The following is a 21,049-nucleotide window of genomic DNA, read 5'->3' as shown; positions in this document are numbered from 1 at the left end:
TTTAATACTCTGAGGTGATCAAATACGTTCGGCCGTGATTTAGTTTATCATAAAGCAATTTGTGCTTTATTGTATTCAATCATCCTCAGTCGTATTTGATCACCTCATAATATTCAAAGGATGATTCCTTATGTTGGGTATAGTACAAGGGTCTGCAATATGATGCACTCTTTGGAAATGACTCGCGTGTTCTATGTGTACATGTACAAAAAGTAAGGCAACCCTTTCTGCGCAAGATACTGCGCATATTTTGAAAACTCTTGCCAAAAGACATACCTAGTTTTATTACATATGGAGTGAATACTAATTTACAAGCCAACTGGGAGTTAGAGGTATAGAAGTCCGTGTAACCTGAATTCTTCGGTCGTAAATCAAACGACTGTAACCTGATGCTATTCCGTGCGAGATGCTGATCGACAACAATGATAATTAACGTTTACTCACTAATTAAATAATGATTGAATGAAGATGTATGTAAATATTTAAACAATAAAACGATTATTTGGTGTTTCATGTGTGTATGAAGGTAGCTAGCATATTGCGGCAAAAATACATTACCTGCTGACATAGGTTTTGTAATTTTTTCTGCAATGACCAATACATGTACCTTATAGCTTGCATGAAACAACAAAAAAAGAATTTAACTCTCTATAAAAATATACATTCTCTCTAAATAAAAACTTCCACAATTGCAGAAACAGACAAGAAGTCAAACTACATGTTGTCATATAAAATTTTTATTTTTGTATATTGTAAAAAATGATACGCCGTGATACATTGATTCTGCTTTGATTTTAGATAAGATGAGATGACAACCTGGAATTAACACATATACATGGTTATCTACGTGCCTGCTATTACATGAGGATGAACATACATCAGCCATAGTTATTGTGAAATATGCACAGAAGTCGGTCTTTCTTAATAACATCACATCGGCTGACTGTTTTGTGGAGGGGGTGATATAATGCCGGCGGTCAGCCTCTCAATATCCCACAGGTCAAATAATGCCCACCTGATGAGAAGATGTAGAGGGGAGTGAGGCAGACAACAACTCGAGTACAAAAATAAGGTGCGTGCTTGGCACACTCCTCCCCTATTGCTGTGAGTTGTCAGACCACTGAGTGGAATGCTGTACATCATTGTTCATACATACTGAATGAAGCCTGCGTGTGCATAGTAGGATGAGGTCAATATGGAGTGAGGTGATAATAATATTCAATATGACAAGCAATGGTTTCTGGTTTGTACATTGTTGTTGATCAACTACAAAAAATGCAGAAAAGTCGCCCAGACATGGAGCCTGTTAAAACACAAAATAATCCTTCTATAAACCATAGTAAATATATAAAAATCTTTGGGGAAAAACATCACTAGCCATACTATGATATAATTGTCAGTATACATAAAAAGGAATGTTGTTCTAATAAATAAGATGATGGCAGCTAGCCTGTCCGATATCCGGGGTGGCCAGCGTGGAGTGGCCCTCACTTAAGGAATACAGTATTGGCGGCATGGATCACACTTGTCCAAACACACATCTCCTGTCACAGTCTTTATACAGATAAAAGTCTCTATTGACATCTGATTTCATAAAAGTAGTCTTAGTTCTTATGATCTGGAGGTGTGGATATTCACTGCAGCCTTCCCACTCTTTAAGGCCAGAACACCATCAATTTTCTGAATGGATTAAGTTTTGGAGAGAAGCTTCATTGTGTGGAATCTCTCTCCAGGGATCAGAGATCACGCCTTGTCTGGTCACAACCTTTTGTCCATGGTGTGTACAACCTTCCAAGAATCACAACATCAGAACATTTCACAACCTCTGTGTAAATCCATCATTTACTAATGTACTCTTTACTTCATCATAAATTTGTCCTAGCACTTCTAGTCACTGGTCACTACACCCAGGAGTCAGCGCCCCCTGGCGGGCTGGCTGGATCACTCAGATTCACCTGGTACCCGGGCCCGAGGTCGTCCCTGCGTTTGTTTTTGTTGACTTGAGCATACAAAGGTTCCCCTCCGTGTGACATGGACTGTGGCTGAGCTTGCTGTTGCTAAATTGAAAATAAGTTGATTCAATTGATAGTAACTTGAAGGAAGTCATTAAGGAACTGATTTGAAAAATAACCTGGATTAAAGTCACTTACAGGCTGCAGCCCTGGAAAGAGGGGGACTCCTCCGACAGGGGTCTTCCTCTCCCGTCGATCATCCTCCAAAGGGGCGTAACCCATGTCTCGCATTGGAACTTCTTCTCCCTAAAACAATCATGTTTAGTCAGAATTTTCTTTTTAATACAGACAATCAATATACACTGCTTACTCATCTACATTTAAACAAAGTTAAATAATAACCCGAATACATCAACAAATTTTCTGATTGTGAACAGACTTGTGATCAAAAGAATAATAACTGTTTTAACTGTAGTAACTGCATTAAAAAAAACTTGTTAACATTCAAGTGAAAAGTTTTCTCATTCAATGACTTACCCTTCTCCTGTCATCATAAGAATAGGGCTCTGTAAAAATAATGCAAAGAATCAAAGTTTGGTCAAAATGAAAAATTTCTGTTGTATATTGTGAATATGTGTATTGATGCACAGATCAATACATTGATCAATAAAAATATTAAAACCCTGGGTTTTGTGCCCTTTCACCTTTTTTCAAGTTTAAGAACAACATTTTTCTAGTGATAATGGATTGATATATTATTAAAAGATTATTTAAGAAAAGATAATTTATTTTAAAATTTAGTGAGGGCATACAAGTTTACGATTGTTAGAAAGTCCTTAATGAAAGATTTAATATATATTTACCCTCCACGTTCATGGCTGGATTACTGTGACCTTGAACCATGCCGTGATAGCCCCCATTAGAGGCGTGATAGGGCTTGTTCATTGGTCGACCTGGAGACAGCGTGGCGTCGTCGTATCCGTGGCTCTCCATGCCGCGACTCATGGTACTGTATGGAGTGTTGGTTGCCGTGGCGAGTCCGGTGTCAGGGGGTCTAAAGTACAACCACAAACATTAACTCTATCATCATGTACTTTGCCGCAATACAGCTGGTTATAGTGAAGGACGTGCAGAGTGACCATTCATTCATGATTTTGATCAAATCTGTGCCTCTCATTAATTCATGTTGATAACACTGGAGGATAATCAAAGAACTTCATAAATTAATAATACCTGCCCGATGGATGCAGACATGATTTTTTTTTTAATTGCTGAAAGGGGTACAGACTTCTAAAATAATGTCTTAAACAACCCTCTGAATTTAGAGTTGGGTGGAGGGAGGTGACTCTTAACATAGGGTGACATACCTGCTGGCCGCTGGAGGGGCCTTGACATCTTGCTCTGACAAACCACTGATCACAATTTCTTGATGGAGGGATTTGAATTCCCAAAGAGTCTCCAGGAGCTGTCATAACAGAAACATTGAGGATAGAAACACATTAATGTATGATACATAAACACCCAACATGTCAATGTATGATACATAAACACCCAACATGTCAATGTATGATACATAAACACCCAACATGTCAATGTATGATACATAAACACCCAACATGTCAATGTATCATACATAAACACCCAACATGTCAATGTATGATACATAAACACCCAACATGTCAATGTATGATACATAAACACCCAACATGTCAATGTATCATACATAAACACCCAACATGTCAATGAGGATAGAAACACATTAATGTATCATACATAAACACCCAACATGTCAATGAGGATAGAAACACATTAATGTATCATACATAAACACCCAACATGTCAATGAGGATAGAAACACATTAATGTATCATACATAAACACCCAACATGTCAATGAGGATAGAAACACATTAATGTATCATACATAAACACCCAACATGTCAATGAGGATAGAAACACATTAATGTATTATACATAAACACCCAACATGTCAATGAGGATAGAAACACATTAATGTATCATACATAAACACCCAACATGTCAATGAGGATAGAAACACATTAATGTATCATACATAAACACCCAACATGTCAATGAGGATAGAAACACATTAATGTATGATACATAAACACCCAACATGTCAATGAGGATAGAAACACATTAATGTATCATACATAAACACCCAACATGTCAATGAGGATAGAAACACATTAATGTATGATACATAAACACCCAACATGTCAATGAGGATAGAAACACATTAATGTATCATACATAAACACCCAACATGTCAATGCTGACCAACTCCGAAACATTGAGGATAGAAACACATTAATGTATGATACATAAACACCCAACATGTCAATGCTGACCAACTCCGAAACACTGAGGATAGAAACACATTAATGTATGATACATAAACACCCAACATGTCAATGAGGATAGAAACACATTAATGTATCATACATAAACTCCCAACATGTCAATGAGGATAGAAACACATTAATGTATCATACACAAACACTTAACATGTCAATGAGGATAGAAACACATTAATGTATCATACATAAACACCCAACATGTCAATGAGGATAGAAACACATTAATGTATCATACATAAACACCCAACATGTCAATGAGGATAGAAACACATTAATGTATGATACATAAACACCCAACATGTCAATGAGGATAGAAACACATTAATGTATGATACATAAACACCCAACATGTCAATGCTGACCAACTCCGAAACATTGAGGATAGAAACACATTAATGTATGATACATAAACACCCAACATGTCAATGAGGATAGAAACACATTAATGTATCATACACAAACACTTAACATGTCAATGAGGATAGAAACACATTAATGTATCATACATAAACACCCAACATGTCAATGAGGATAGAAACACATTAATGTATCATACATAAACTCCCAACATGTCAATGAGGATAGAAACACATTAATGTATCATACACAAACACTTAACATGTCAATGAGGATAGAAACACATTAATGTATCATACATAAACACCCAACATGTCAATGAGGATAGAAACACATTAATGTATCATACATAAACTCCCAACATGTCAATGAGGATAGAAACACATTAATGTATCATACACAAACACTTAACATGTCAATGAGGATAGAAACACATTAATGTATCATACATAAACACCCAACATGTCAATGAGGATAGAAACACATTAATGTATCATACATAAACACCCAACATGTCAATGAGGATAGAAACACATTAATGTATGATACATAAACACCCAACATGTCAATGAGGATAGAAACACATTAATGTATCATACATAAACACCCAACATGTCAATGCTGACCACCTCCAACTCTTTACAGTTGTTAACTTACTCTCTGAGTATGATCCTTGGTTTTTTTCAAAAATTTTCCTTGTGCAAATTTGACAAACTTCAATCTTGGAATGCCATTTTCTTTCACAAAAATCCTTAAAATTAAAAATGACAATAATGTAAAGGACATTCATCACGAATTCGTTGAAGGGCTGACAAAACCCTCCACTGATCACATTTTTATTATGAAATTCAAATAAATAATCATGATAGGAAATGTGCCAGTGAATATTGTGTTGAAAATGCAATTTATTGATGACCAAGAACGATCACATAATTTATTGATGACCAAGAACGATTACATAATTTATTGATGACCAAGAACGATCACATACTGAGCGAAGTCCATGCTGTTTTTCAGCACTTCCTGTAGCAGCGCTACAGCAGCACATATCGTTTTGTCTGGGACGTTCTCCTTCTGCTTCTCCAGAGGTAAGGTATTGATAATGGGCTTCAGAGCGTATTTACCTGGATAAAGAAAATAAAAGTATGATAATTAATCCCTAAATATTGTTCATTGTTTCTATGCAAACATACACTGATGGCATGGTACTAGTCCACTTACCTATCAAAGCCTTGTTATTGTCGTCAATGGCCAGATTGCGTAGAGCGAGGGCTGAATGACAGACGATATCGTCCCGGTCCTGGCCCAGTAAATCCACCAATGAGGGCAGAGCTTTCTCTCTGCGAATCAGTGCTCTGGCATCATCAGCAAACTGACAGTCAAAATAACAAAGTTTGTAAATTATAAAAGAACTGACAAACAAGTTTGTTAATTATTGGTAAATATTGAACAGAATATTGACAAAGTTAATGGTCTTAGTTTACTATGAATCAAGAGGAATAACCCTAAGTTACAATACCTGTGTGTAATATCTACCATTAAGGGAGTTCTTTTGTCATAGGGAGTTAGTTATAGTGCTGTACGTATGCTCACCTTCCAGTAGCAGGCAGTAAGATTCTGTATGGCCCCCACCGCCGCCTCCACTGTGACTGGATTAGAGCTCTCCTTCAAGATGTCCAGGTACAGTGTCACTGTCTCATTCTGCCACAGCCCCATAAACTCCTGGGCCCCAGGAGGCAGCTGTATCTCAGCACTGCAATCATGTAAGGTCAGAGGTCAACCACACAAACAGGAAACCACAAAAGTCACAAGATCATTTTTTGTATTCAAATTCAATGTCCAAATTTCAAAATAATCACAAGTTAATATGTAAGATCTATATTAAAATATGTCAGATCTATAAACTTTATCCAAACAAACGATCAAATCAGAACTTCTTGTAATGTTATATGACCTACTTCTGATTGAGGTCAGGTTTTCCTTTCTTGGCAGTTGTTCCTTTCTTCTTTTGACCTCCACCAAAGCACCCAGTGGTCTCTATCAAATCAACAATTCTTCAGCAAACATGTTTGTGTATAACTAACATACCCTAGATGATAGTAGAAATATGATTTATTTCCAAAATTATTCAAACCAGATAAAACTGTGTTATCACGTGTTACCTTTATCTGGATGCTGTCTCTGTTTTAAGGTCACTGTGCGTTTCTTATAAAAGTCTTGTTCCGTCACTTCCTGAATTCTGAATGAGAGATTCCGTAAAGCACACATGCAGTTTTCCACGATTTTATTTTCACGGTCATTGTTTTCGCGGGATATTTTGAGGGTGTAGATCAGACACTTCACAAGGTGTGTGCTCTCCCTTAACTTGTTCCTCGTGTCATAGCCCTTTTGTTCATTGTCTTTATTGGCAGAGCTTAAATTCCTGCAACACAAACATTTATAATCAGCATTAAATGTCGATAAGAACCCAATCTCAATGCTATCTTTATCTGGCTGGTAGATTGAGCAGGGACCGCTTCATTACCTGATGATGCCCGTCGCGTTCTTGTACACTGTGGTCCAGGGTTCATAGGTCATCATCTTCCGCTGGTTCCAGTTGGAGTACGGTACAATCACTTGACTCACTATGTCAGGTAGACCCTCAGCAATGATACTGGGCTTTAGATCCTGTTATAAATGATAACCCAATCAGGTTAAGCTAAGAATCATCAGGCCTGGGGGCCATAAAAGTTAGACGAGCTCACTTTCGATCTCAGTCTCACTTTTCCACTATATCTTCCTTTGATAAAAGTGAGACTTAGATCAAAAGTGAGCTCATCTAACTTTTATGGCCCCCAGGCCAGGCCCCGGGGCCTTAAAAGTTAGACGAGCTCACTTTTGATATCAGTCTCACTTTTACAAAAGGAATATATAGTGGAAAAGTGAGACTTAGATCAAAAGTGAGCTAGTCTAACTTTTATGGCCCCAGAGCCTGATCTAAATGCTTAACCGTTAACTACGTCAAATAGCCCATCATCAGTATGCCTAAACTTGTAATATAGGAGGAAATACTGCTTTAGTTTGAGTTTCAACATTAATCTAATACTGTGGAATCATTAAAATTTGTAATGACTCAATTTCATGGTATTAATGGGAAGCCCTCCCCCACAAATTTACATCCTTAACAAAATCAAATTTTGAAAGAGCAAGTTATCTTACTGATACCAAAAACCGACAAATTATATCCCCACGAATAAGCAAAAATCCCACAATCCACGAAAATTGACCCCCACAAATTCAAATGATTCCACAGTAATCAAGCACCCTGGTTTGATTTGAAGTACATATTCTTACCTCACAAGACAAGAGATTCCACAGGATCCCCATAACATACTCACCTCACAAGATGAGAGATTCCATAGGATCTCTTATTACAAGTACTCACCTCACAAGACGAGAGATTCCATAGGATCCCTTATTACAAGTACTCACCTCACAAGACGAGAGATTCCATAGGATCCCCGTTACAAGTTCTTTGATCTCCTCCTCTCGAGCTTTACGTAAAACTCGAATCAACTGGGTGATTCCTCCAGCATTAGCAATTGCTTTCTGTAAGACAACAAATTAAACTAAATTAAACTTTCCAATTTATTGACTCAGGGGGAGGGGTTATTGTGAGCACTGCCCTGTGAGTACCTTGTTATCGGTCCCTGCTGGTCCCCGTCCGTACGACAGATTCTTCAGCGCCCCACACGCGTTCTTCTGGACCTCTGGGTAGTCACTGTGGAGGAGTTCTACCAGAGGAGGAATTCCATCTAGACCCCTGACAATATCCAAGAAAATCATTAATGGTAATAATTCATTGAAATTGTTAATGTTAACACATCTAGACCCCTGTCAATATTCATGGAAAGTGTTAATGTTAGATAATATACGTACAGTGTATAAATGGTCAACAATTACATCTTATTGAAAAGAAATACATCTTTTTTTCCATATTTTATTCAGCGTTTATCAGAAGCTAATGAAAAAAAATCTGCATTAATTTTCTATATTTTTTTTTTTGGAAAATAGTTTTAGACATGAAATAATCCCTTTTTAGAAGTAGAGGAATAATGTCTAACATCCACACCTAATCAACCCTCTATCAACCTTCCACGTTACACCTCACTGTAAAACCAGTACACACTGTTCAAGATAGACAGTTATCTGTATTTTCTGCATGTTACAATAAAAAAAACATGTAACTGAATTCTATACATCTAACAAAAAATAATCGCTAATTACAGAAGCTGGTGATTTAAAAATATTAAACCTGGAGAGGAGACATAGACTCTAGTTGGATGTAAACAAACAAATGAAACTTCAAAAAATTAAGATTGTATACAAATAAAGCCTGAAATGCCAGTCATTTAAACAGCCATGGCAGATACAATAACAAACCTAGACATTATACTAGAAGTGAGGACCTACCAGTCGTAGACTTTGTAGGAGTAGCGTGGAATCGGTCTGGCCACCTCAATATTCCAAGGAATGTGATATTCCATCACCATATTTACCCTCCCCCATAGCTTTGTTCAATTAACATCATTTCATTTATTTCACAAGACTCAAGGTGACCTACATTTGCCCAAGGACTGAAGTGAAATCATGCATCAAATTTCACCTCATTCAAATTCATTTTAATAGCGTACCCTGTGGATAACTGTAGAGTCTCAGCACTGAGAGGAAATTCTGCACTCTGCTTATCCTCATATCATTATGACACAAACTCAAAATAACTGTATACTGGTGGTCAAACACTTGCTACAGTATTTTTGGATACTAATAGCAGATACACCTTCTGGAGGTCTTAATTCTCTGATGTCCATCAATAACATTATCAAATGAAGCCTCTTCCTCAGAAAGATATGAATGTTAAATCAATCAACAAAACTATGACCTGTTCAGCAATAGCATCTGACCTTGACCTTTTTTTTTTTTTGATTTGACTTACCTGGTCTTGACCTTGATATCTTGGTCAGTGAAACAGAGATGTTGTAGGTACGCTGCAGCATTGGCCTTGACCTGGTTGTTAGGGTGGCTCAGGTAATCAATCACTTCCTGTAGGTCAGGGGGTCGCCAGCTGTTACCTGTGGAAGAGTTGATACAACAATGTGTAAAGGTAAGAAAATAATATGCACAGGAAGCCAAACAAAATATAAATAATCAGAGAATCTACATGTTCTATTATAAACAAGCATTGTCAGAGGAATCCGCACCAAACATCGTCACTAGTCTCTGATCTCAGTCTGGGATTCCAGGGTTACTCTTAGGTTGAACTGCCTGCACTTAATCAATGGCAATAATCTCAAACATGACAATTTTTCCCACAGTGAATTTGGATGCTAAAAATTTGGTTCTAGCTGTTAATGCAAGAACAGACAAAGACCACTAATGAAAATTCTGGTGCCAAGACAGAAATGAGATGAAACAAAATCAATAATCGTGTCTGAGGGCATGGCTAGGTCAGCAAATTAAAAAGAAGTTGTGTCCATGAGAGAGAGAGAGAGAGAGAGAGAGAGAGAGAGAGAGAGAGAGAGAGAGAGAGAGAGAGAGAGAGAGAGGAGAGAGAGAGGAGAGAGAGAGAGAGAAGAGGAAATTTTTGGCAAAATTTTTTCTTTGATGGATACAATCTTCAAGTTCCCTGGTCAATTACCTGACTTAATTACACATATTTCAATAGAAAGTAATTTCAACCCTCTTGACAAATAATTGTAAAACTCAAGGAAGCATAACAAGTCTAGTCTGACTTGTTTGCATTTAATTCCAAATAAGCAGGCAGAGAGCACACTGTGAATTACACCTTTAGCCTGTGTAAAATATACACAAGTATTTCTAGCTTTTGTATTTAAAATGATGTTCATTTGATGTAAAGAAAAAAAGAAATGTCCCCTCTAGAACCCTGAATGCCCAGATGTAACGCTTTGTGTTCATTGGAATACACAGGATTTGTAAAACTCAACAAAACCCAGAACAAACATCAGTGAGCCCCAGTACAGGATCTTGAGGAGGGCAGAGACATAGTGGAGCTACTCAGGTGTTTACTGGGTCAAGAAATCAATAATTGTCCCACAGCTGGGAAGATTTAAATCACTGTTCAATAGAGCTGTCCTGTGTACAGTGGAAGGTACAGCCCCTGAGTGTAGAGCAGGGCCTTATCTCCACATCTCATACACCCCAAACAACCTACACCAGTGTCAACCTCTCATTTCAAAGTCAGATCATTTTAATTTTGAATGATTCTACATTAAATTTACAATCAAATTAAGTTTTCCAAATCAACAATTAATTGGCAAAGTGTCAATCACGGAGTGTGAGACAGGCAATAAATGTCGATTTAATAACCTACCTCGTATGTCAGTTAACTGAAATTCCATCAGATCAAGGTCAAGTTAACAGGACTCATAAATCCAATCAATTAAAGCCTTTCTAATGAGATAATTATCATCACTCCATGTGTTTGGTGCTCTCCTTTTGAGGCGATGGAATGTTAAATCACAGAGAATGCTCTGTAATTAGTATTCTCTACCTCTTCTTATCAGCTCTTTTTTTTGACAAAGAGCCCACACTGGCTGAATTGTAGAGCACAGCTAGTTACCATTCAAGTCATTATTTACCGGTCCTGATAATGTTTTAACTCCACAATGTATACTAGTCGACGAGTGCCACTGTGTGAGCTGTATGTGCCCAAACAAATACAAATGTATCCAACATCTGAATAATGTAACACAGTCCACTCCGTCAGCAAGAGAACAATGAAATATGTAATAGGGCTCATCAGTCAGGAGCTACATGTATCTGTCATGTCATTTTCTGTAAAGATGTGCTCAGTTGTTCAAGGTAATTATAAACAACAACTTTATAGACGGGGATATTTTACACAAAGCTACCTTACCTTCTCCGTGAACTGAGGGTGTCTGCCGCCCATCTGAGTATTGATCTCTGGGCGGATTGTTGACCAGGGCCGCGACTGACCGTGGGATATCCTCATCGTACGGCCCTCTCTGGGGCGTCCCCCTCCCGTCGTTACTGTAGCGATCATCATACTGCCCTGGCGGATGATCGTTATATCCACCTGTAAGATCAAACACAAAGTTTTATATAGGATGAACAAGTCCCCTTCCTGACACATCAATCACTGTAACATAATCCACAAAGGACAAACACGATAGCCTAAACCAATCCTACCAACAGAGGGCGCTGTACAAAATAAGAATCTTGCATCATCACTGTTACTCTTAATGGATCAAAGACTAACACACCAGCAGACTATCATACATCATCACTGATACTTCAAATAATTGATCACAGCCATGTTAGCTGACCATCTTACAGGTTAGCTGACCATCTTACAGGTTAGCTGAACATTGTACAGGTTAGCTGACCATCTTACAGGTTAACTGACCATCTTACAGGTTAGCTGACCATCTTACAGGTTAGCTGACTACCTTACAGGTTAGCTGACCATCTTACAGGTTAGCTGACCATCTTACAGGTTAGCTGACCATCTTACAGGTTAACTGACCATTGTACAGAGTAGCGGACTATCATACAGGTTAGCTGACTATCTGGGACAATACTCACTCATATTTGACTGATCAAACTCAGGGTGGGATTCCATATTTGGGGCCATCATTGGCGCATAGTCACCATGACGACCATCATAGGGGTCAAAGTCATCCTGGGGCATATACCGTAAATCAGGGTTAGAATCTGCAAATAAACATCCATACACAAAACCTTCATCTCGCAGCGAGGGACTAAGGATAGGAGTAGGGTTATTGCAGAGGAGATTTAATTGTAGACACATCAACAGTCTTTATAATCAGAATATTCCTCAGCCAGAGACAGCAAATCAGTGTTAGGTTAATACAGAACAAAGTGGAAAGCACTGTACAAAAACACTTTTCGATAGAGAAAGTGGGGACACCAGAGAGAAATAAAGAAATAAGAAGAGAATCCACAAAATATAAGAAAGGCAAAGAACAAGACTAACAAATATATCAAAGTAACAGTGAACACAACAGTTTGGGAGAATAAAAAGAAACAGAGAAAAAGTCTAAGCAACTACAAAATGGTAATGTTCAAAGTGAATATCCAATTGATACGTTTAGAGTAAAACACAATAACAGAGAAATGCCAGGGGAAGACAACCTGAACACAAATATAATATAAGCATAATTCCTCATATCTGATAAGTTTCTGTTAAAGGCTATGAGTAATGAGACCTTGTTTAAAGGGATAATTTGTTATAAGCTTGTTCTATGTAACTGTGTTTTACTGTCCTTATTGATAAAATGGTTTCAAAAATAAGTTCCATCAAATTATACCTTTTAGTTTGCTTTCATCGATAGGGTGTCATAAAGAAGCTGAACTTACCATATTGATCATGAAGAGAGGTGGGAGTGCGACTTCTCTGCATCATCATCTGCTGCTGCTGGAATGGATCATCCGCGAATGGGTCACTGTGAACAGGAGGAAGTCCCTCGTGTTTCCTGTACGGCTGATCGTCGTAATCACCGAATGTCTGTGGCTCATCTCCATACCTGTCATCTGGTCCACGCTGGTCATAGCCGGGGTTCTGTGGGTTACCAGGGTAACTGTCGTCCGGGGGATAGTTCCCCTGGGGATCAATCAGGGACATGTTGTGGAACCTATCCTCTGGAGGATCTCCATATCCTTGTTCTCTGGGGAGAGGGGATTCCTGGTAATTTCCAGGATCCCTTGGTAATGGAGATTCCCTGTAATTTCCAGGATCCCTTGGTAATGGAGATTCCCTGTAATTTCCATTATCCCTTGGCAATGGGGATTCCCTGTAATTCCCATGATCCCTTGGCAATGGGGATTCCCTGTAACTCCCAGGGTCCCTAGGAAGAGGAGATTCCCTGTAATTGCCTGAATCGTCAGGATGTCCTCTGTATCTGTCGTCAGTGTAAGATGGGTCATGAATGTCTTCTGGTGGGTAGTCTGCATAGTTGTCATGGTGAGGCCCATTCCTTGGATACATGTTATTTCTGTCAGGGGAATCTCTATAGAAGGAGTCACTGACATGAGAGTCATTGTGGGGATCACCATGGCGATCGTTTCCCATGTGATCGCCATAGGGGTCGTGACCTTGGGGATCCCCGTAGCGGTCATCCGTGGGGTATCCTGGGTAGTGAGGGTCCTGGGTCAGGTGCTGGTTACTGCTGTAGGGGGGAGACTGGTCGTAGCTGCCTCTGCTCCGTGGAGGGCCATCCCTGACAACACAAACAGATTATTAACACTCTCTATAAGTAGAGTCTGTGTCTAATTGTTAAATTATCGTTTGTACACTGTCATCATGGTCATGCTCCCTTTTCAATCTTAAATTTCACTCATCATTTGGTCTAAAATTTCATATCTTTTTACTCAATTAACAATGGAAGACTTCTGGAGAAAATCTTTAAAAATTTATATGAATCTTAAGGATATTAAGATAAAATATCATTCAAAGAATTTTAAAAAAAATAGTTTTGAGGTTGAATTAGGCACATAACACCAACACTTTATACACATTAACACACAGACAAAATGAGTACTGTAGATTCCTAATTATACCCCAGAAATTAATATCCACTTGAATGCTACCTGGCAGTAGCACTGCACAAAGATTAATAATCTCACTATTCTTTTTGTTACTGTTGTGAAATAATACAAAATGGTCAAATAGCTGAATTAACATATCGTATAAAATAAGGAATCTACAGTATAATGCCCTAGTCCTACAAGTCCTCGATATACAATGAGTGCATATATACAAAGATGAATGCATGAGGAAAATAAAGTCATCAGTCTACACTATATGTATCAGTATTCAAGCAATAATCTCTACTGATACAGCACACGTTGAATTAGTTCACTTTGAAAGAAAAAACCCCTTAAGAAACAGTTATATTTTAATAGTCCTACTGAATGAATATTTGTATCATTTAACCATTAATTCGTCTTGTGCTGTAACAGTAGATAATTTTCTATTTGCAAAAGTACACCTCATGCTCAGTTTTTTGTTTTTTATGGTAAAATAGTCTTTATGATACATGTACCTTGCTTTTCTCAGATAAAAAGTAATTCAAAAAAAACACATTTTATACTTTAAGTATCATTCTATCCATGTTTTGGTAATAATTCTCACTTTATGTACTTGCAACGACCTTATTTAGCGTACAATTAACAAAAGCGTAACCATTGATTGAAATGAATGCAATACAAGGTTAATATTGAGTGCCAAACCCAACATGCATCAGAACATCAATTACACTACATACCAAGGTATTCCAGCATACCCAGGTATCCCACAATGCATTGCTAGGAATCACTTAAAATCTTTTCAGGTGGTATCTTTTTCATATCAAACAAAATCTAACAGAGCATCAATTTGATCTGTCAAAATTACAGAATGCTTCGAGGCATCAATTTTTGTTTGAACAAAAATATTTACAGCCATGCAAAAATATCACAATATTTCATCAACAAAAGGTAGAATATTAACTACTGCATTTTACTGACAGTCAGAGAGATTTGCATCATGGGATATGTATATATATATAAGCATGCTAGCTACCTAGGATCATAACCACTGTAAGGATCATCTCTGTGTATGCTATCATTGGACGCCATACTGTAGCGCCCCCCGCCACCATATGGCCGATCCTGATAGCCATTTAACCTTGTGGGGGTGCCCGGGCTGTGTGGTGAGCCCTGGGGTGGACCGTCATCATACTGGGGGCGAGACAGCGAGGAGTAGGAGGCGTAGTTGTCATGGGGCTGGGAGGGCTCCACTCTGTGTAGGGATCCCATCGACCCCTGGCCCATCAGCTTGTTATCCTAAAAAAGGTCAAGTTACAATCATCAAGGAAATTTGGAGACGCAACAAAATGTTTAATCACTGTGGGCAAATTTCTTACCATTCTGGACAGGTTTCTGTTACTACCGCCACTGTGGAGGGAGACTCGTGATCCATGAGGGGACCGCTCGTCCTGGTAATACTGACCACCGTTAGGGAGGTGAGGGGAGTAACTCTGTCCATAGGGGTCACTGCTGTACATCCCAGGGTCATGACCCCCATATGAACTCTCATGGGCATAATTGTCAAAATCCATGTTGTCCGTTCTGTAATCAATAAACAATGATAAATGTACAGAGGTATGAACAACAAAAACAACAAGACTGAAGTTAAGGCATGTCTGTCATCTAGTCATCTAGCTGTGCTCATTCATGGCATTGAGGCATTCAACAAATTCATGTACAGCACACTGACTAGATGCAGGCATGTGTGTATCAACCAGGTGGGGGTCTGTTTACGAATGTATTCTAAACAAATTCTGTATGTGATGCACTCCACTTATCTCCAATTTCTATCACAAAATCTCAGTATTCTCTCAATTTCATGCAGCATGGATAAAAACAATTTTAAATAGACTGCCTGTCTTTATATCACAAAGTTGTTTAAATTCTATTTTAAGATTACCTATAAAAATTTCTAAAATAACCTTTCTTTCAATTCTTTAAAAAAAAAAAAAAAAAAAAAAAAAATCAAGACATGTATATTTTATGATGTGTTGTAAATGCATGTTCCCAGTATTATGCAGAGTCAGGTTTGTTGTTGCTTCAAGCACTTTAGCATTCTGCTATCATACATACACATGTATATACACCCAATGAGATATTGTATTCAATTTCTACCCATTTACAGAAACAATGGTGATGATCAAAGAATATTTGGTATTAAATGTATTACACTGCCAACCTTTTTATAGCTTTCACACAAAATTTTCATTATATTATTATTATCATTATATTAGATATTTAAAAAAAAAAACGTACATGCATTTCATCATCTTTGTTAGGGCAAATGAAGTCTGTATTAGGTCATTGGAAGTCTAAATTAGGAGTTGTTTATTTTTATAAGAAGTCATTTTTTTATACAGCATGAATAGAATTCTATTAATGGTTTACCATGTTTACCTCACCACAATAAATAGACCTACAGACTCCTGTGACCTATTGCTAATAGAGAGCTAATTACAGGTGTATTCTGTCACAGGTGAGATAATAGCACACCTAGGAGTGTGAGCTAAATCTGCTGTGATGGCTATAATCTGTGGAGTTCTGTCCTGTATCTCTGATAAAACTCAATCAAACTATTTGATTTGGCTTTTATTTCTGTCATTCACTTCTGTCATAAACTTCAGGTCAAACAAGAAACTCTTCAAACCACATAGACAGCAGAATGCAGAGTTGTAGAATCTAGGAACTGTGAGGGTAATCAATTCTCAGAGAGGAACAGATCCCGACTGAGATTGTCACTTCATCATATCATAAAATTGTATGATATATATGATATAGATCCCCTTTATACCAATGTCACTGTATCATGTGCCAAGTCTTATTCCCAATGCTTTATGATGTGGTATGTTTACCTACCCAAATGTGCCTCTATCTTCTAACTCCCTCCTACAATAAGAAAGGCAAGATGTAGAGAGAATTTCCTACTTGTTCATAATCTATGATCCAATTATACCCAATAAGCATATCTATGTTTAATCACATTGATCAATAATAATATTAATTTTCAGCTGTTACAGTAGTAATAGTTCTTTTCCACCTAGAAAAATATTGTACAGATACTTTACATTGGCCCAACCCCAATACTCTTGTGTCAGTGCAAACACTCTCACCCCAGTACCGATCCTTACCTACAGATCACAGTCAAATAGTAAATAGATTCCTACAGTAAACAGAGTTTTCACTTTAATCTAAGAGGTCCCTCTAAATCAGGGAGATCCTCCACAGAATCAGGGAAATACTATTGGTACACAGACTCCCCCACAGAAACAGGTGGGGACCTGCACATCATCAACACCCATTACATGACGGTCCAATAATAGTCCCCAGGTACAGAATACACTTACTGTTACAACAATTTGTCACTACGCCATAACCTTAATTCCCTGGCAGATATTTTAAAAACTTGTTTTCATTCCTTTGAACTAGGACATGGACATGGTTTGAGTTGAGTGACCATTAAATGTCTGGGAACCAATTATTGGCAGGCGGAGTAAATCCCAATACACTCTCACACACCACGGATCAGGGCCCGACTCGTAAACAAACTGTGGAGGTGTGGAGATCATCGAATGTAAAAATAGAGTCTCAAAGTGTTCTTCTTAAAGTAGTCACTCATGCATTCACAAAAATGCACCATTAAAACCCACTGTCACCTCTAAAGACATTTCCACATGACTGATCACAAAAAATGTCAAACATTGTATGTATACTATCCCAATCAATAGTGAAAAGACAATACAACATTCCAATAGCTGCAATTCTTTATTCCTCTGTGAAGGCCAAGTTCCTTGTGGTTTTAATGGGTTTTTTTTTACCTAACACTGTTTTATGAACTCCCTCCTATCATATAGCAACCACTGTGTTACACAGTAATGACACGAGTACACAGGTCTGTCGGTCTACAGGAGGCGACAGAAAAAGCTCGTCTACAATTTGAATTCCTTGAATTCTTTACCAAAACCTGCATAATTAACTTATGAAAAGTGCATTTTATCATCATGCTTGCTTCATGCTTGGGGCTAGGAGAGAGGGTCTTATATTACGCTATAAAATCAATATGGTAGAATAGAGTATACTGAGGTTCCTGTCCGTGTATAAGACACCAAACATAGATCTATGACCCGAGTGCCAGACGATTCAATTAAACAGCCCTGGTATGTTCTTATGTCAACATTAAGAACAGCTATTTCTTACACATTCTTTTAGGCATTGTTTGCAGCAAGTTGATAAACAGAGAGGGAGGCATTAGCTGTAATAGCCCTCTATAGAAATGTGGCTATGCTAGGCATTTCTTCAGGAAACTAGCTCAGTGCAACATATTGAGCAAAAATGAATTCAAAATCCACCAAAAGTCCAATGTAAAATGTGAGGATGTTATAGATTTTCTTAGAAACTTAACAGGACTAAATTTATCTCTGTGACGTCATATCACCTCTGAAATTGAGCGATATTTCTTGATAATCTGACTGTTTAACACTTCAGTGTTTGAAAGCTTAAATCACTAATTATTTCATGGGATCTCTGTGAAATATTTGTCAGTATAAATACTTCTATTGCAGTCCTTAACGATGTGATGGTTTGTGTTCAATATGCAGCTTTTACGATGTACATAGATTGTAGTCAACACTTTGTACTTATATACACACAGATGAATTTATCAGACTACATAACAAACAAATTCTAGGACTTATCCATGCTACACGTTCATATAATCCGAGTCAACATACTGACCACCCTTATAGTCTGAAATAGAGATGTTGTGTCGTTGGCCACCCGAGGTCTAAAACAGAGATGAGCTGACACAACACATGCCTTGGGGTACATGATACATGCAGAACACAGGATTATATAGTGATGGTCCATGCAACAGATTAATGAACAGAACTCTATAACACTGGGATCTATAGAACTCAACATGTTAGGTACTGAATCTGTTACTCTCTTCCATTGGGAGTGGGATTCCGGTTCTAATTGTCTATGCATACTTACATACAAGAATCCAAGAGGTGGGAGTTCATTTTTGGCGAGACAAAACTGTCGTCCTCTATTCTAGAATTGGCTAGGGAGTGGGGACTCCGCCAGGGGAGGGAGTCTTCTGTGGTGTTAAAACTAGTCATAATACCTGGGGAAGCTTTGTACTGGAAATATAAATCACCAACAATCAGGACTCCTGATCTCAGGGAGCTAGCCCCTCCATCTCTGCACGTACTCGATGTCATCTCTAAGATTGGCCAGAAACTTCAACCCCCACCCACCCAACCCCTCATTTTGTTGTCAGTAAATCAATCATTTATCATTGAAACCACCACCAATACGTGAGAATGAACATATCAATTCCAGCATCTTTTGCCTAGGGGTTTTCCAAATCACATGGAAACAGATTTTCAATGATTTAAAAATTATAAATTTTTAGTCATTACAATACATCCATGGAGTCAAGGACTTGTAAATATAAAATTAAAATGACAGTTTTCAGTCATTACAACTAGGCTTTAGTGAGGATGACATGATGAGATGATATGGAAGTGAAGTGACAGAAGATGGAACAGCCAATATGTAATGCAAACAAGAGAGACGGCCTCACCCAGGACAGAAGCCATCCACACTTTGATGCACAACAAAGCGAGACCTTCACAGGGGCAGGCCGACAACTGACAACATACTGTATGTAACAACATACTGACAACATATTAACAACATACTAAAAACATATTGACAATATACTGTCTGTAACACCATATTGACAACATACTGTTTAGAAACAATACATGTACAAAGTGACAACATACTGTTTGTGACACCATACAGACAAAATAATGATGACATTAATTCAACTTTCAGAAAACTATTCCAACTGATTACTCTAAGAATACAGCATATTTAAAATGGATGTATATTTCTCATACGGAGTTTCATTAGCTATAATTGCCTGCATCTAATTATAAAAAGCATGCTACATTACACACAATTTAAAGCCTCACATGAACTCAATTATACATTAAACAGCTTACATATTACATAAATCAAACAATAAATGAAAGGCTTTAACAGTCCGTTGGGAAAATGAGAATTTTCAAGCTTCATTTTAAAGATAATGAGTTTTAAATGAAAACATATGGAATATTTAACTCTCACTCAATTCAGGCACTGAAATACACAACAGTGCTAAAAGTTTTATCCGGAGATAATAAATCCTCCAGCTGTTAGAGAATAAAACCCATGGAGTTTGGCCAGATGTTATTTTTTATCCTCAGGGCTGTCATCTCCTAACATGCTAGTTCTCCAAGTTTCTGAAAGTGGATTTCTGGGAAGAAAGTATGGATAGAAGACTGCGACAAGGCTTTTATGGGACCTAGACTCCATGTAGAGAATTGGGTCAGTGCCCGCTAACCGCCAGTATCTGCTAATTTGTATCTGTCCTGATCATATTTACATTGTGATCTACCTCTATAAGCTCAATCAATCCTGTCAATATTGGAGCCTTTTTAAAACTCAACAGACCGGCCTACTCCTACAATTTGTAGGTCTGTGTTAGTTTCTTCAATCAATGATATTTCACCCACACTCTGGGATTTTTTGTTTTCTGTGGAGCTTGAGGATACATACTTCATGTTCAATCATACATAACAATCTGTCTCACAGTCAATGAGTCTGTACTAGTAAATAGTCAGATCTGTCACGAAAGACCTCAGATACACAATATAACACCAATACAGAATAAGATGTCATATTTCCTAGCCTACCTGTATAT

At 37.8% G+C, this 21,049-nt stretch overlaps 1 protein-coding gene across 11 annotated transcripts in view; it reads right to left on the bottom strand.

Annotated features, from left to right (window-relative positions):
• Window positions 1–721: 721 nt before the first annotated feature.
• Window positions 722–21,049, bottom strand: part of LOC105321198 (splicing regulator ARVCF) — a 22,666-nt gene continuing 2,338 nt past the window's right edge. For 2 of the 11 annotated variants that reach the window (XM_034456998.2, XM_011419447.4), the window contains exons 3-24: window positions 19,288–19,436; window positions 17,155–17,184; window positions 15,636–15,840; window positions 15,293–15,555; window positions 13,090–13,949; window positions 12,295–12,423; window positions 11,606–11,785; window positions 9,665–9,800; window positions 8,365–8,491; window positions 8,161–8,277; window positions 7,214–7,356; window positions 6,852–7,111; window positions 6,648–6,726; window positions 6,283–6,442; window positions 5,911–6,061; window positions 5,681–5,813; window positions 5,347–5,440; window positions 3,320–3,417; window positions 2,816–3,006; window positions 2,490–2,518; window positions 2,151–2,258; window positions 722–2,057 (exon numbers count right to left, since the gene is read on the bottom strand). In XM_034456998.2, coding sequence (XP_034312889.2) covers window positions 1,902–2,057; window positions 2,151–2,258; window positions 2,490–2,518; window positions 2,816–3,006; window positions 3,320–3,417; window positions 5,347–5,440; window positions 5,681–5,813; window positions 5,911–6,061; window positions 6,283–6,442; window positions 6,648–6,726; window positions 6,852–7,111; window positions 7,214–7,356; window positions 8,161–8,277; window positions 8,365–8,491; window positions 9,665–9,800; window positions 11,606–11,785; window positions 12,295–12,423; window positions 13,090–13,949; window positions 15,293–15,555; window positions 15,636–15,840; window positions 17,155–17,184; window positions 19,288–19,436 — 3,798 coding nt within the window. In that variant the 3' untranslated portion in view covers window positions 722–1,901. Of the gene's footprint in view, window positions 2,058–2,150; window positions 2,259–2,489; window positions 2,519–2,815; window positions 3,007–3,319; window positions 3,418–5,346; window positions 5,441–5,680; window positions 5,814–5,910; window positions 6,062–6,282; window positions 6,443–6,647; window positions 6,727–6,851; window positions 7,112–7,213; window positions 7,357–8,160; window positions 8,278–8,364; window positions 8,492–9,664; window positions 9,801–11,605; window positions 11,786–12,294; window positions 12,424–13,089; window positions 13,950–15,292; window positions 15,556–15,635; window positions 15,841–17,154; window positions 17,185–17,426; window positions 17,621–17,642; window positions 18,224–19,287; window positions 19,437–21,049 lie in introns of those variants that run through there. The other 9 variants (XM_034457022.2, XM_011419449.4, XM_020064462.3 and 6 more) reach the window with 7 other exon arrangements.

The sequence above is a fragment of the Magallana gigas genome, chromosome 5 (assembly GCF_963853765.1).
Source record: "Magallana gigas chromosome 5, xbMagGiga1.1, whole genome shotgun sequence".
Classification (NCBI taxonomy): Eukaryota; Metazoa; Mollusca; class Bivalvia; order Ostreida; family Ostreidae; genus Magallana; species Magallana gigas.
This window is presented reverse-complemented; position numbering and strand designations above follow the sequence as displayed.